At 44.8% G+C, this 16553-nt stretch overlaps 2 protein-coding genes across 2 annotated transcripts; both read right to left on the reverse strand.

The window, feature by feature from the left end:
* Positions 1-3048: 3048 nt before the first annotated feature.
* Positions 3049-6295, reverse strand: ENH_00025510 (hypothetical protein, conserved; the record flags this gene model as incomplete). Its single annotated transcript, XM_013579806.1, has 7 exons — positions 3049-3380; positions 3523-3973; positions 4162-4397; positions 4626-5028; positions 5386-5742; positions 5866-5945; positions 6151-6295. The coding sequence occupies 7 exons, from the start codon at positions 6293-6295 to the stop codon at positions 3049-3051; spliced, it is 2004 nt and encodes a 667-aa protein (XP_013435260.1).
* Positions 6296-8902: 2607 nt separating this feature from the next.
* ENH_00025520 (hypothetical protein, conserved) lies at positions 8903-10624 on the reverse strand (the record flags this gene model as incomplete). Its single annotated transcript, XM_013579807.1, has 6 exons — positions 8903-9074; positions 9197-9252; positions 9441-9530; positions 9726-9827; positions 9969-10164; positions 10599-10624. The coding sequence occupies 6 exons, from the start codon at positions 10622-10624 to the stop codon at positions 8903-8905; spliced, it is 642 nt and encodes a 213-aa protein (XP_013435261.1).
* Positions 10625-16553: the final 5929 nt, after the last annotated feature.

Consider the following 16553-nt stretch of genomic DNA (forward strand, 5'->3'; position numbering starts at 1 on the left):
AAATTAGCTGCGTTAACAACACATGTATTTCTCTATGCAGTGCTGCGTTGTGTTTGCCTTGCACAGCAGAAAGTCTGGGACAGCTCGCAAATATCGTATAGAGCGCGCTATACGGAGACCTTTCAATGCTGCTGAGAAGAAATTACCAAGGGAACTAGAATTAAGTTGCAGTAATAGTCTTTTTTGCCTGCTTGTGTTGATTCCTCAAAAGTTTGGATAAAACGCGCAGAGAAAGTGACAGCCGATTGCAGTTCCGTTCTCGTCTGCATGAAAAGTTGCAACCAAAGTGCGTCTGCTGCCTTCGGAAAACTGCTTGAAGCCAGTGTTGCAGCAAACAAAATATGTAAATAATCAATAAAGTCATTCCTGGCCTCGGGCAGCAGGACTACGCTATGGCCTGGCCAGCGCTAGTGTGAGACAGCTGAATGCATCCATCCGTCAGGACATGGAGACGGGCAAGCTCATCAACGACACAACAAAATGAGCAATCCTTGTCAAGCAGAGGGCCTCTACAAGAGTCCGACAACTATGAGAGAAACTTCGAAATGAAACACTGTAAAAAGGTGCAGAGCTTGCGAGGGGCTCTGGCCACGCAAAAGCATCAGACAGTGGGTTCCTCGTGGATATTTCATATAGGCTGCATCCCAGCTCTTTCAATGAGTCTTGAATTCCTTAGATAGCAGCCCTTTAATTTATCAAGTGACAAATAGCTGGCTACAGTCCTTACGATTGGTGTCTATCTGACGGCATACTGGGTACCAGCTCCTCAAAAAGTGGACAAGATCTATGGGACACTGCCTGCATGAATAGTTTAAGGCACGTTAAAGTGTTTGCTTGGTGCTTTGCGCGGAAGAAACTTCGGTTGACATTTTATTAGAATCAAGTCTGGCATACCGTTGTTGCATACGATGGCGAAAATGCTCTCAAGCAGACGCAGGCTAAACGGCGACAGCGAGTCACACAGCTCTCTTCATTGCTCCCATTTTGCATTACGCCCCAAACGGCGGACACTCTTCACAATGTTCTCCATTTGTCCGTGCGTGTACGTGCGTGTAGGCGTAGGATGATTTCGAACACCTGTGCATCTATAATTTTGCGGATCGAAGTATAATCATCACCACGATATAAGAGTCTGTGCATACATAAACATTTAAACAATATGTGCCCATGCATAGACGTAGCATTGCATCCACCTAGTTATACGTAGGAAGCCGCTGAGAGCTTTGTATTTCAACCAGTACTTTGCACTGACTCTCACTATGAGCTTTTTTTTATCAGCGCCATCATACTTACTGTCTGAGTCCCTGATATTCAGCAGGAGAGGTGTCTGCATTCGATCATTAATCTGCAGAAGCATCTCCGTGCAAATTGCACTGCAGAATCTTCTCCTGGAGAAAAAGTCAATCCATATTAATCAAGGGCTGGTGGCATCACTTCAAACACCATCAGAAAGTACGACTACGGATGAGCTTAGTTCATCAAGCCAGAAAGAATGATTCAAAAAGCACGATGGCATTATGCCAGGAGAGCACAACTTCTGCAGGAAATGGCAGAACTACCCTGTGAAAGCGTATATGCATAGGTTAAAATTCACAGTGTTATGAGCGACATCTGCTCACCAAAGGACAAAAGAGCACGCTTTGCTTCACGAAAATTCGAAATAGGAGAGACGGATAACTGTTCATTTGCACAAATGTGCAATAGCACGTCTTGTGAAAGTGAATGTCACCCGCTCTCTTTCTCGCATAAAGCTGTACATCTCTCTCAATGGCACCACAACATAGGTTGACATGCTGAAGTAAGCAGGTGTGGGAGGTGCCCGAAAGTCTGTTAGCATACTGTCCAGCCTATTTGAAAATAATCAGTAGGAATGATCAACTGTTCGAAAACCTGCAGGCTGTGAAATTAATGTTTAGTGACGTTTAGAGAGCAGGTTTACCAGATCTGGTCAGAATCAGTACGGTCTTCCGACCACACAAGTAATGCTGACTCATTAGCAAACTCCGGAAAGATATTCTAGGAAGTGCAGCTGCTCTTTGCATTAGAGAAGGCGAAAGACTGCTGTGCTGAGTAATCTGCGGGTCTTTTACTGGATGCTCGTGTAGAGGACACGCCCGGTGCACAAAAACAGATAATCAGGGAACTGCATCCCCCGATTCGATGGACCGTGTCCTTCTAATGCTCATGTTTAGTTAATCTGCGCAGGATGGAATCTATAGATTTACATACGTTGAGAATATAAGTGCTCTAAGAGCGCCGCGTTTAGTGAAACCTCGGGTCGTATACCAGCCAATCTGGGCGCACCACTAGCTTCGGACCCGAGCAGGCTATAATCGTTTGGGTATCTCCAAACGTCAAAAAAGCGTAGCATATAACCCGTTATGCCATTATTGAGTCACAACGTTGCGCAGAACCTCTGCCTGCAGCATCTTTTCCGCAAAACCCAATCGTGGGCCATTCAGTAGATCTTTGGTGACCTGTGTAACATACTTGTTATTACAGAGTATTACTAATACGCGCATCTGATGTCGAATCTTCATTTCACTCCGGAGCAGTAGAGATTACACTGGTTTTCTGCCTTCAAAAATCAGGAGAGCGTATGCTTAAGCTCTTTGTTCCCTGAATTGCGGAATAGCCACACTATCGTTATGCTCGGGACAAAACAAGTTTTGAATTAATGCGGGAGCTAAAGCTCCTCATCTTCAATGCATTCAAAGTCGGAGTCTATTTCGTGGAGTATGGGAACGGGAGCGTGGTGCACAGATGCAGTTCGCCTTAGCTTCTCCCGCTTTAGGACAAGTTCCGCCTTTCTTGCCCTTACAGCAAGCTGGGAATTCCACACCACAAGAGTCAACGCTTGTATTTTGCTAGTGTGACCACGAACCTTTTCTACGGTTGAAAAGTGCCTTGCTAATACTGATATAAAATGACGTTACAGGGATTATACGTCGCTCACAGATACCCATGAAGAAAGGATAACTTGCATTGATGGATGCGCCTGCTCATCTTCTTCTCTAGCTTCATCTTCTATCAGCTCGGCGATATATGTCAAGCTGCTCGCTTTGTCTCTGTAGTGCCTAGGTTCTGCAAATATGTCAAATCACACCAGTGAGGACTCTGATTAGATTTATACAGGTGCAAATGATACATCGGAGGCTGTGGCAAAAGCAAAGCTCCCCGGAACTGCTCACTACTAGGGTCAAACTTCAGCATTGCTTCAGCAAAGGCTGGCGTTAGAAGCTGGCGCAAACGATTCCAACTCCACTGGGAATTTTCGTCTTTTGAATATTCTTTGAGTGGGCTGGCTTCGTGTCCTAGAAGAAGCGCGCATGCGGCAGCAGCTGACACCAATCCCGGAGAGTCTGCAATGTATCGTTGGCCTACGTAAAACACGAGATAACGCAATAATTACAGTGTGCTTGTCGCCGACGCCGTCTCCTTGGCCACTGTAGGCTTTTCTTGTGGGCTGCGTGCAACATCACTAGGTGGCTGGATGATAGTCCAGATGCGCTGACAACTCACTGAAGGACAGCCTATGCTTGTACTGGCTGAGAACTTCTTCGTTGAATGCCCGTAGTGCAGCCTGTGCTGCTGCAGCTTCCAATGCACACTGTCTGGAAAGAGGAGGAGTCACAGACGTTTCTTCATTGGTTTCATCGTCTTCCTCATCGTCTTTTCCACTCGACAAACTTTCGCTATCGACCGGTTCTTCGCGCTCCGCATCGTCTTTGTAACCTTCTTGGCCTTCTAGCTGGCCTTTTTTCTCTGCCTTTTTTTGTCGCAATCTTTGCTTTTCTTGCCTTAGCATTTCGCTTTGTGCAGCCTCTTCTGCTTCCTCCTCATCAAGCTGTCGTAGCACTTCGGCCTGCAGCTGTTCTAGTAGCTCCTGCGACCTCACTGAGCACCTTTGCTGTAACTCAGAAAAGTAATCTTCTTCATCTCGCAGCTCGCTAGTATTCAACATCTCATATGCCTTTTTCACAAAGTGGTCAGAAAAAGAGGCCAATGGCAAACTACTGTCTCTTTGGACTAGCTCAGCAAGAGGCAGCTGACGAACCTTTCGGCTGTGAATGCAGCTTTCGCGCAAATCCTGGGATATTTTTGTTCAGAGATATATTCGACGGCAATGTTTTGGCTTCAGCTATGTTTATAGTATCTCACTTGTCGCTCCACTGCTTCTCGCTGCGTTCGGACAAAGGCTTTCCCAATCTCCTTCGCAAATGTTTGAACGCATTGGAGTGCACTTTGCGTAAATGCTGTTTCCTGTCCAAGGGAGTCAGCACACAGAATATACTTTGCTGGCGTGCTGTGTAGTTCAACAGGACCAAGAGAGCTGCTTTCCTTCGCTAGAGCCTCCTCCTCATCGTTCAGATCACCGTCGGTAGAGTCAGCGCTACCTAAATAACCGGAAAAAGAACACGTTTGTGCATTTTTTGGAGGATTTTAAACAAGCGTAACACCCAAGTATTTGCTTCTCAATTTGAGCGCATATGGTAGCGCAAGAAAGACGCTGATTGAAATATACATTTTGAGGCACTTCCACTGCCGCAGGCACACAGAATAAATTTCAGAAAAAGTAACAAGTTGTAAACAAATTCGGGCCGAGCAGTTTGAACTCAACGGACTAGTTGTTCCTGAAGTTTCTTCAATTTGCTCTCCAGAAAAAGATATCTTTTCCTCTTTTTCTCGTTTGCCTTTCAGCCATTTAGACAAAGCCGTGACGGACTCAGCATTTGCCACATCGTTGAACTCTACAGAGACAGCTATATAGCTTCCAGGCCTTGTGAGGCCAAAATAGTAGATTCTGGGATTGTCTAGCACTTCTTCAACAAAAACAGATTTGTGCTTTAACACATTGTCTGCCTCTGCTTCAGGCGTATCTGTCGATGTCCAGCGCTTTTCCTCCTGTTCTTCTGCCAAGGGTCCGCCTTCCTCGTCCTCGCCATCTTCTCTAGAGGGCTTCATTAGCTCTTCTGCATCTTTGTCAGTTTCGTCTTCTTGAAAAAGATCCCATGTAATTCCTTCTTCCTGAAATTTTTTTCATCAGAAGCCGCTAAGGGATGATATAGGTACATGGTGGGCTCTTTAATTGAATGCATGGCAGTGCTACAAAACAGGAAACGGCTGTCGAAGCCCGATTTTGGTATCACAGTTCAGCTTTATATCAGCAGTTGATAAGCTCCGAGTGACAGGCATAACTCGCGCTCACGTGGCAAGATTAGGTGGATATATTTGTTGCTTTTATGAGCTACTATGCTGTGCACAAACGCCGTTATTGTGGGTTTGTGAACGGCTGTACTGCTCTGCTCACATACTTTCTAGTATAAGGCGTGCATGAACTAAAGTAGAGAAGACAATGTGGAAGCATACAGGGCTAGACATTACCTCACGAAGGCACTGGCCAAGCATGTGGGTATGAGATTTATCGGTGGCAATGTATCTCAACACTGGATTTGTACTTCCATCCTTCAAAGCCATCTGCTCCTCGTACTTTGCCATATAAACGCCAGTGGCGCCAACCGATTCCTTTAAACAGTCAAGAAGATTTCCAACTGTTTCTTCGTCCACCCACTCTACAGCTCGAAAAGCCTCAATAGCCTCAGTATCGGATGCACGGAGACCAAGAGTATCTGTTTGAGCTCTCCTCACGTGCCCTTGTACTGTTTGCTCTCCTTGTTGCTTCATCAAATCTGCTCTGGAACTCTTTACGAAGGCCTGCGATAACAGTCTTTCTCTTTGCGCCTGTTAAGAATGATAGCCTGACTTTTAAAAGCGAGGCCTCAATGCAGCTGGTCTGCATATTCGGTGAAATATAGCTTAATCCGTGCTTCATGTTACTGGTCGAGTGCGCCTAGGGGATCTGACCTGTGGCACCCTGCCTTTTAGTTGCTTCTGACGCTCGTCAACAAATCCGAGCAGCCAACGGGAAAGAAATATTGGCGGATCTGATGAGTCCGGACCATAAAAACATACACTAACTTATTCTTTGACATTTAGGTAAATGCAAAATGATTGAGAGTCCAGCAAAAGTGTTTCAGAAAACAGGAAGTGTAGGCGACCTGGGTTTGGTAGCTATCTGGCGCCAGGCCAACGCTAGTGCAGTTCACCTATCAGAATCACACAGTTTATACTGTATTTCCTTGCTCCTACCTTTGGGCTGGGCTTTGATGGTAGCAGCAAGGCCTTCTGCAAGCGCTTTTGCAACATTTCCGTGCAAGTAAATCGCAACTGCTTCCGTTCCCTCACTGCAACATGCTTCCTGTACATTTGATGTGGCGGCTAGTGTGCTTGCCATCGTAGATAAGTATTCACAAAGCGTAACGTTTGCATAAACACTTGTGGCATGCGAGAGGCTTAATACAAAGCTGTGATTCTGTTGGTGCCTCCACAGGCTTGCACGAGACTCACTGAGACCTGCTCAAATCTTTCAAGCGTTTTTTCCAAGTGAATACGAACAGCAAAAATTTTGGAAATACGTTCCGGCGTTTTGTCCCTGCGTGGAAGTTTGTGGCTGTAATACGAACTCAAACACTCTCGGAGCACTCTTGCAGGAACAACACTACAGGCAGCGTTCAGCTCGATGTTTTCGTTTGTTTCTAAAGTGCCGATGTCATTTGTTTCCATAACACGACGGTTTTGCTCACAGAACGTTTACGAATATATTCCTGAGTGGTAGGTGAACTTGAGCAACGAAAAGTCACCTTCAGCCCACCCTAGACAAGAATCGAATATTTTCCACAGGTTTTGGAAGGCAGCATAGTTACTTCGGAGCACGATCTTGCTTGATAGAGCAGGAAGCAATTCCTTAACGTTCCAAAGGGTTTCGCAGCTTGCTCGCGTATAAAAGAGCGTTTTTCGGCCCACAATGTTTCGTTTAGAAGACAAGAACGCGGCCACGATGAACACTGTTCTGGCTTCTTCATCGAATCAACACTTCTAGAAGGTTGCAGCAAGTGGAGATCCGGAGGAAAGCTAAAAGAATGAAAGTGCAGAAAATCCTGGGAAAAGACCAAAATCAAAGAAGTTTTAGCCACTAATTCATTTTGCCACATAGAGTCAAGTATGCATGTAAGGAGCTCATGATTTATGGCAACATGCATGCAGCGCTTTGGCTGCGAACCTCTAATTGTTTTATCTGGGAAATTTCGCCTGAAACTGTTTGCGCTTCACAAAAAGTTGAACAATATATTGTTCTAGCAGAATATTGGACTCTCCTGTTGTTTATGATTTGCTGCCTAAAACGGTGCCACTGGTTAGTCGAGGTGGCTGCACGTAATAATTTCAGCACTTTTTACATTGCCGCCAACTGTGTCTCAGATACTAAAGAGCAGAGGATTTTTCGGACAAATTTTGTCTTCCTTCCTTTTCAGGGTGCAAGTGGACAGAAGCCCTCTGCTTATTCCCCAAAGCCTGGAACATAGTTGCATGTGGTTAACTCTGTTTAGTGCTTTTCAGGCATATATCACACCTATGGGCATTGTGGTCACTTGGAAATTTTGGCAATATAATTCTGAGAGCAGTCGTCTGTAAAAAAATTGTTCTTGCCTCTACAAGGGAGGCTTTGTGCAGGCAGCCCGCTCACCATAACACTGGATACTCCAGCAGTGGGTTTACTTGGCTCTTTCGCGGCTGGACAGCTTTTGAATCGCAAAGAGGCCAAAACGTGTGTTGCTCTCTTGCCGTTCTCAGTGCAGTAGCGCCCTAGTTCCCATTTCCAAAGGCCGGCTGCCAGTCGTCCATCTTTCTTTCCAAATTTAGTACCTCGTCTTTAAGCTATTAGACCTCGATTGTACTTTGTCGTTCATGAATACCATGCAGTTGACGAATGCCGATGCTCATTATATGCTAACATATACTGAGTAGGAAAATTTAGCAGAACTATGATACATTTACATACGTGCTCTGTGGGCACATGTTGGAAAACGTGCTGCAGCCGTCCCTACAAGTGTCAGAGAAATTCTCGAAAGTAATATTAGGTTAACCCATGCTAATACTGCAGCAAGCCCTTGGGATCTAAATTAGCAGGAAAAGTGTTCTACTTAGTTAGATGGATTAATGTGTTGGAAGCAAGCTCTGGAAGCAACAGCGTAGATTGAACATAGATATCACAATTTGTCTGTTTTAATGCGTCAAATAATGTGTGAAATACTTTTACTGGTGCTGTGCTGGCGGGCCGGCAATGCCACCTTTTATGCATTCAACGTAGTTCTTGCACGTGTGCCTGTTTAAAATGCAGGCACTTCAATGTTATTAATTAACTTAACAGAATGCCCTCATTGAAGAATTTGAGATTTTTACAGTGTATCTCTTCGATGAGTAGCGCCAGCGTTCTCTATGTTCAAGCTTCTGATTTTAGCAGCTCCTTAACGGCAACATGCTAGGATGTATTTTCGAATTATGTTACCTGCAAGTTTACAAAGAAAAAAGATCGGATAGGAAGTGCTCGCGAAGATGCAGCCATCTGGGCATGCGTGGCGGCAAAGGCTTTTTTTGCTTCACTCTTTAACTTTGAAGAAGGTCATTGTGCTTCATAATTATCAACGTGTTTGTCAAAATCATGGCGCCCATTTGCAACTACAGCTTTGCTTTCGCCTTTTTCAAGTTTCTGAATAGCCGCGCCTAGAAGACTGGCGCCTCAGAAGAGAGACATCGACTTCAATTTAGTGCCGGCAATTGAGCATTGAGTGGTAGATCATGATGCGTCGTACTGCTATCACAATGTTTTGAATCGCGCACACAGTTTTGTATTTGTGCATCGGTAATTCCACTAAATTTCTGCTTGTTTTCTATCTGAAGGCCAAGCAATGCTGGAATGCTATGATTCCGAAGATTTTCAAAGTAGCTCTCGAGTGAAGATTCTGCATTGACGTTGTACGGAGCCTGAACACCGCATCATATGCCTTTAAGCTATTTGGGAGCCATGTTGCTGTGCTCTCTGCCGAGAGCGGGGAAACTCTAGAGATGTTCTGCGCTCGCCCACCTCAATGCCAATCTGCACAAGCTTTTTGTTAATACTGGCTGCGTAGCGCCTGGCCTGGTCCACAGTACTGAGGAAGTTTTTCAGGACGTTATTCCTGTACGTGCAATTCCCCATATTGCATTTTTCCAATGAAACATTGAATTGCAGGAACCCTTTTCTGCACGCTTCAGGGATGGGAATCTGGGCTTGAAGAGGTACAAGGGCTAGTCGGCTTACCTTGTTGCGTGAGTGTGTAATGTTGCACTCCAGGACTGCGCCTGTGCATCAAGTGCCTGGCACAATAGCATCAGTACAAACTTTGTGTCATGAGAAATTCGCCTTTTAATCCAGATGTTGGATAGGTGTGAATTTTCATTTTTTAGCTGTGTCTTCAGAGTTGGATTCACTACTAGGATTGCAAACCAACGAGCAAAACAGTTTTGGGGACGAAACCGTTGAGTTCCTTGGGCTGCTGCCTTACTGCATACAGATTTCGTATATGAGCGCAGTTTCCCAGCGCGAGCTCTTCAACTGCGCATCGGACGACCTCTTGATATTCCCTTCTGCAAGACTGAATTCGATCAAACAAATTTGCGCTTGCCAACTAAATTTTTGCCCTTTTCTTGTGTTTTGTGCCCATTATGTTGGTGATCCTTTGTCATACTAAGACTTGCCACACTGTTGCATTACAGCCCAGGTTTTGGTCTAAAGTACAGCCTTGTTACGTGTTTGACATTTTCAGTAGTTGTTCTTTAAAGCAAGCTACCTCAAGTCTTTCTTCCGTTTCTTCCGCTATGAGCTTCAGCTTTTGGTTCTCCGCTTCTCCGTTGAGAAACTTATTTACAATTTCCATAACATCAAGCATTCCCTGAGTAGCCTCAACATACATGCCTTTTCATGGCAGCAACGACTAAGTTGCAGCATAGGCATGATAAGACGCCGTTGCGATGTTTCCAATCCTAGGCAATCCAAACTTTTCTTTCCACGCTCTTCACTCCAAAAGCCTCACTGTTGCCTCGCGGATCTTTTGGAACGTGTCTTCTTTGTATTGCCATTTCTCCACGTTCTCAACATTGGTCTTCTGTAAATAGTTTGCAATCAGCTTCTCGACACACAGCATTCTTCTCCACCTTCCGGAAGATGCGGAAAGCGCTGCAGCAGCAGCATCATTCACGACTGCTTGCTGCCACTCAACAAGCTGCTGCCTGCACAAAATTCCAAGTTTGTGTGAACACACTCTCGTAGTGTCTGCGCTCAGCAGTCAGCAAAACCAGTGTTCGCTTGGTGTACTCGCTTCACGCGAATCCCTGGAAACAAAGCGTTTAATTTTATTCTGGAAGCAACACATTACGCGGAGATGATACCTTTATCATTTTGGGGCCTAACTGATTAGAACGGATCATTTGAGAGAATCATGCATTGTGGAAGGACTGGTATGTCAGATACTCTATTACATTTTCGTCGACACACAAACAAAGCGCATCTACATATTTCCCCGTATCACGACTTAAGTAGTGAATTCCTCATCAGCACTAAAATTAATAACAGGAGTGTGACTGGAAGGGAAGTTTTCCCATATAGGGCCTTTCGTGCGGTATGCAAGTACCATTCGATATTCACGCACTTGGAGCGCCTTTACCTTTTCTCTACTGCAGCCCTTCTCATGTCACTTGCTTCGCATATTTCCCTGAGCCCATTGTTACAGATGATCCTTTCTCCTTCCAATTCCTAACACCAGGCACGTATCCACATGGGCTCCCTCTCTGGACCGGGGAAACCATGCCAGCAACATCGTATATCTTTATATTATAAAGTATTACGTTTGATACTGACCCGTTCTAACTGCCTTATCTCCGAAAGTGCTGAACCTGTTTTCTTCCTTTGCTTCCTGGAAAAAGTTAAAAGCGGTTTGTGCACATCTATTCTTGAAGTCAGATGAGCATCACGCAGCATGTTAACTTTACATGTTATTGCTGGCTGCCGGAAACGTAATCATTTGCTAATATAACCATCCAGAATGCCCACCGGCTCACTCTAGGGCACGGTGTTCTTCCTTCAGTTGGAGACCTAAGCATTTGAGCCTGCTCTGTAGCATTAAGTTTTTTTTTCTAACCGCATCCTTCTCAAGCTCAGATATCGCAGGACAGAGACAGAAAGAAGTAACAGTGACCAAGTTCAATAAGTGACAACTACCGGAGGAAAAAAGGAAATATTTGATTTAAAATAGCGGATGGGTGAAAGAATTACTGAAAAGTTGGGCGGTACCTTCGTTCTTTGAAGGATATGCATGTAAACCTTCTTGGTATGAGCAGCCTCGGAAACCTTTTTACTTAACTGCGCAAGCGATTTCTTCATTTCAGCTGCACGCTGAAAAGACAAGCCAGTATCTCGTTGAATTGCTTCTCCAAAGGGCAAGCTTCAGGCCAATAGCACTTCTTCTACATAAAGCTTACTCCTAGGTTAGCTTTGGCTGACCTCATGTATGCGAGCTTTTTCCGTAGAAACTTGATGCTCCGCAGAATCAGCCTGGCGAATACCCTCCTAAACAGGGGCACTCAGAGCAACGATGACCTTTAGAAAAAGTAGCAGTCTTGCGGTGCGGAGAGAAAATTTTTTTATTGAGGTGATTCACGTTTGCCGGGTGTTTTTGTTTTATCGAATGTAGCTCTACACCTTACCTTGTATCGTGTAACCTCTTCGCTCATCCTTCTAACCTCTGAATGCACGTCGTCAAAGCGTTTTCGTAAACTTGCCAAAAGGTCTTCCACTTTCTCCACAGGGTCTGATTGCTCTGCCTGTACACAGTGCATTTGAGGGGCTCACGGCCAACGACTGCATACTTCTGCGTTTCCTGTTTGGAAGATCTAGGGAATGCATGAGTCAATGAGAAAATAGTTCAGAGGACTTCAATATTTGTTTTACTGGTTTAATGTTTTCCGGGAGGAGGTTCAACTGATGGGCAAACATTAACGAACAGTGGCTACGTACGCGAAAGCTCTGGACAGTCTGCTTTACTGTTCTCATGAAAGAATTTAGCTGTTGTGGGCCTGTTGCATTGGTCTTGTTGAGTGCGTGAGACTTTTTTTGGTGTCCTGTGTCCTGCGCTGCAGTGATACTTGGTGTACTGGTCTCCACATTTTCTAGAAAAAGCGGAGCTCCCAGCAGTTCACCGTTTGTCTGAGATAAAGTACAGTCAAATCTGAAGCCTACTACTCATGCTTTCTGTCGGTTCCCAGTGAGTAAGCAGACCCTTTGGGTGACTGCAACAGAGTTCTGGGTGACTTCGCAAGAGCCTGGAAAGAAATATGTCAATTTCAGCACTGCTTGTATTACTCTGAGAGAGATCAAACTTTATGGAGAAAAGGTAACATCTCTTTTGAATTGCTCGTTGCTGGATAGCACAGACGTGAGGGTTCCTGGTTGTTAGCTTGCCTTGCCCTTTTCTACATTTTTCGTATCCTGGGCCAGATTCCCGGTAGAGGTACTCATTTTGTGCAATAATGCGGACCACAATATATTTATGTTGGGCAGTGTCACGGCGTTGCATCGACCATCCATGACATTGCTACGAGCATGTGCAAGTTCTTCAGCACGGCACTGCCCAGGCGGATTACCATGCTTAGCTGTGCGCACAGTAGCTATGTCAGTGACTTCAGTACTCAAAGTTCTAGACCTAGGTGATTATTTAAAAGGACAAGGAATGGTTCGCGAAAATTTTTCCAGGGACGGTGCGCTGATGGCTGCTAACTTTCTGCAGCTATCAGCTTGCATCGAACAACTTCACGCCAAGTAGAACGAAGCTCCTTTACAGTGACGAAAAATTAGATATCTCACACGTTTATAATAATGTTCGATGCTTTGCAGTTGCACTGTATTTGCTTACGAGTCGCCCCCCCTACTGTGAAGAGTGACTTCAAGCCCCGCTGGCAGAAGTCACGAATATCGAAGCAAATGATAATCGCTGTTTCCTGCAACGGTTGCTGTCCTATCAATTAGCCTTATCATTGGTCAAAACAAAAATCTGGCAGCACCAGCTGCGACCACAACCAGAAGACATTTAATCATTTTGGTCTTCGCCTTGGTGCCAGGCTTCAGTAAGAATGCTTCAACATATAAATCTCCGGTTATGCCTTGCCCGTGAGTAGAAACACTGTAGGTGTCCACTGTTGCACTGAAAAATTCTGCGATTGGCGTCACAGACAACTGTAGGACGTTTAGTCGAGAGGGCAAAGTATTCCTGCCGAGTCCGTCGGAACCGCAGGGCACAGGGTATTCCACGAAAGCTCGAGAAACGTGTTTCTGTCTACGAAGATTGTAGCTATAATGTGACAGTATGAGACGCGCGTTTGCTGCAAAGTAATTAACTGTGGTGAGAGACCAAAGCCTCCAACAGAGGATGAAATGAGAACACAGTGTCTTCCACGCGTGTCGCTGTGTGATAGTACCTAGTTTTACTCAAACTTAACGGTTAGCACAGAGTAGAAACACTGCCTTTGCCTCAGCCAGGCAGAAAGCCAGCCCATGCTCACAAATGCACGCTGTTGTAAAAAAGGACAAGTATCTTTAAAGAGACGTGCAGTATTTAAAAAAAGGAAGAATACTTGCGCCCTTTAGTAAGGATGCACAAACACAATGCACGCGTCTGAATTTGCACCCTTCACGATCAGCAGCACCGGAAATTTTGGTGAACAGAAAGATATGAACAAGATCAAACCCTTATGCTTCTTCATCTAAAAGTCCATTAGCTTTTCATTTCAGTGGCTTCACGAAGCTTATACTCCAAACCTTCCTAACAGCTTCTAGCAAATGCATCTCTGAGCCGTATGGACTTCCCAGGATTCTCGGTCGATCAGTAGCAAGTTTGGGGCCCACAGATTGTTTTCAGCTAGCAAAGTTTCCGCTACGTGCGTAAGGTACTTTAATGCTAATTAATCAAGATTTGGCTCTCTTGGGACAGCCTCCGGAATCTTTAGAGTGTAACCACAGTGGATTCAACACTTGTAGTTGCCGCATTTCCTGCATGCTTTGTGACTCAAGAGCGGCAAAGAAATGTCTGCCCTCAGTAGAACTTGCAGATCCATAAAATGATTTGCGTGACTTCCAGGCGCCTCGTCTGGGAGAGGCTTGTTGAAGTATTTATAGTCCATAAGTAAAAACTTGAGGCTATATTTTTACTGCAAATCTTCAACGCCCAATGCACTAGCGGCGTAACTAACGAGTCCAAGCTTACAGCTTTATGATCACTAATCACATCTTTCGCAGTGAAATTCGAAATAAAGACACTCAGAAAAAGGCGTCTTTTCACTGCAAGCCAACACAAGGCGAGGCGCCCACACGAATCCTTGGAAACGCAAAGTTGCAAAAGGAGGTGCTATCAGCAGGAATACATGCAAAGCACAGCTTAGTTTAAGATTGCATGAAATATATCCACTGAAGGAGAATTTCTTGTATTCTGCTCTTTGATTCATGAAGAATCAGTCCTTCGCTACTTCATACGTCTCCTGAGCTAGCCAACCCATCTGCGGCTACGAAAATTCTTCTAAACATCAGCAGCCAAAGGTCTGGTGCATCGGGGATCACTGACAGAATTACAAAGCTTCCAGCAGACTGTAACAGCTAGAACAAAATAAAAACGAAACACAGGCAAAAACGCCCGAAGCTTACGATGCCGTTAATTGCTCTCACCGGTAAGCCTTGTGCGTGTAATCCTGGATACATCTAGCGATCACAAGGCTCATAAATGGCTACGCTAGCTGCCATTTGCACTCACAAGTGTTCTATTGTCCTGCAAGCATTGACAGATAAAGAGCAGTAGAGGAAGTGCGAACGGAGATGCAATGACTAAAGTATCTGCAACACACAGAAAGCCATGGCGCTCTTCCGTTGCAGCATGAAGTACACAAATGAATTCAATGTGAGTTTTTAATGAAACATACCAGCTCAAAGCGAAGCCGCTCCTTTAAATGTTAATGCGTAGCTGTCTAACGTGTTGTCAGAAGACAGGACAGTGGAGTTAGCAGCGAACAAATAAAACAAAGAAGTTCTCACAAAGCATAATGCTTGATCGAAGAGTGCAGCACTCAGAAAAAAGAGCCAAGAATAACACTTGAATAAAAAAGTACAAGAATGGGAGACGCAGAGATGCAAATAGGGAAGGCAAGAGAGGAAAAATTCCAAGTTCGAGCTTGTGGCTCGCTTTTGTGGGCAGGACTCTATTGCTGCCCATACACGGCCTTCAGAGTCAAATGCTTCAGAATGTGTAGATTTACGTACTCAACGAAAGTCAGAAACTCGCAAAAGGAGTTACGCTTCCGGCTGTAAGGCGTGGGGGGTTGTGGCTGGCAACGGGCACTAAAATGCTGCGCGTACCACATCGGGATGATGAGGGAGAAACACTGAAGGAAGACTGATGCGGTCCTCAAAGCCATGGCTTGCAATAATGATTTTGGGCTGTTTTAATGGTAAATAGTATTTTTAATTAATTAGTGAGTGGTACGTATGAGCCTTTGGAGGCCGAAGCGAAGAGAAAACTATGAGCCCAGCTGAGCTGAACTGACAACGTTAGCTGTAAAAAACATTCATCCGAAATCAAAGGCACAGTACAAAGCCTCCGAACTTCAGATTTCTGTTGATGGCATTTAGGAATATAGGCTAATCACTGCAGTATAGCCAAAGCCCGATATCTCTCAGCGAAGCACATCTGTTACTCCTAACTGTGCAGCACAAGCTGATTGGACTACGAAGGCACAAGCTCGCAGAATGATTTTGTATACTAAACTACTAGATGTGGAAAAACTGCGATTCAAATCTGCGTGGTAAATTTTTTCTTTGACTGGATAGAAGTGAGTGCCCAGCACTAAAAGCACTAAAAGTTGTGTATTAGAGACTGGTCCTGCATGCAAACGGGGCCTACTTTTGGCATGCCTCCGCAAATTGCTTCCCTGCTCGGTCTTCCTGAAAGCCACGTAAAAGACAAGCTTTATGCATCACTTAAGTTGGCAGATGAAAAGCATCTCTTATGAGAAAAAATATGTTACTGCTTCTTCATATAAAGGTTTGTGTGCGTCCTTCATTTAACGTGAAACATCGGCGGTAGGCTTATGGCTATCCTCCAACGTAATTTGTCTTGACGCTGACCTTCTGAGGAGTTTCTTAGCTATTTCAAAGGCCTTTGCAAGCTATGAACAGCTGTTTGTGTCCGCTTTCAATTCAAAAACAGGCCGGTTCAATAGACAATTATTTAGAGCGATTAATCGTGAACTACATTTTACTTCACTCAGATTTTCTCGTTGCCATGAGTGAAATGTGCTCGCATTTTTGGCAGCCATGGTGGAATGCGGTTTGCTTACCAGGTGAAGTCAGTGGCATTGCAATGGAAGCGAATGCGACCACCAAAAGTCTATCTTATAGCCTACAACTGATCAACAAACAGGGCCAAAACAAACCCTGAGTGACTCACTTTGGCTGCAAGCAAACCAAGTCTGCAGGGATAAGCTGCTCTTGAACATGGACCTTAAGTGAAAACCAAGAAGTTGAAGACATATGCAGCGGCTTCTTGGGGTTCATTGATACTTTGCAAGTCTCACAAGATACA

The sequence above is a fragment of the Eimeria necatrix genome, genomic scaffold, assembly GCF_000499385.1.
Source record: "Eimeria necatrix Houghton genomic scaffold, Enh_scaff195, whole genome shotgun sequence".
NCBI classification, from domain to species: Eukaryota; Apicomplexa; class Conoidasida; order Eucoccidiorida; family Eimeriidae; genus Eimeria; species Eimeria necatrix.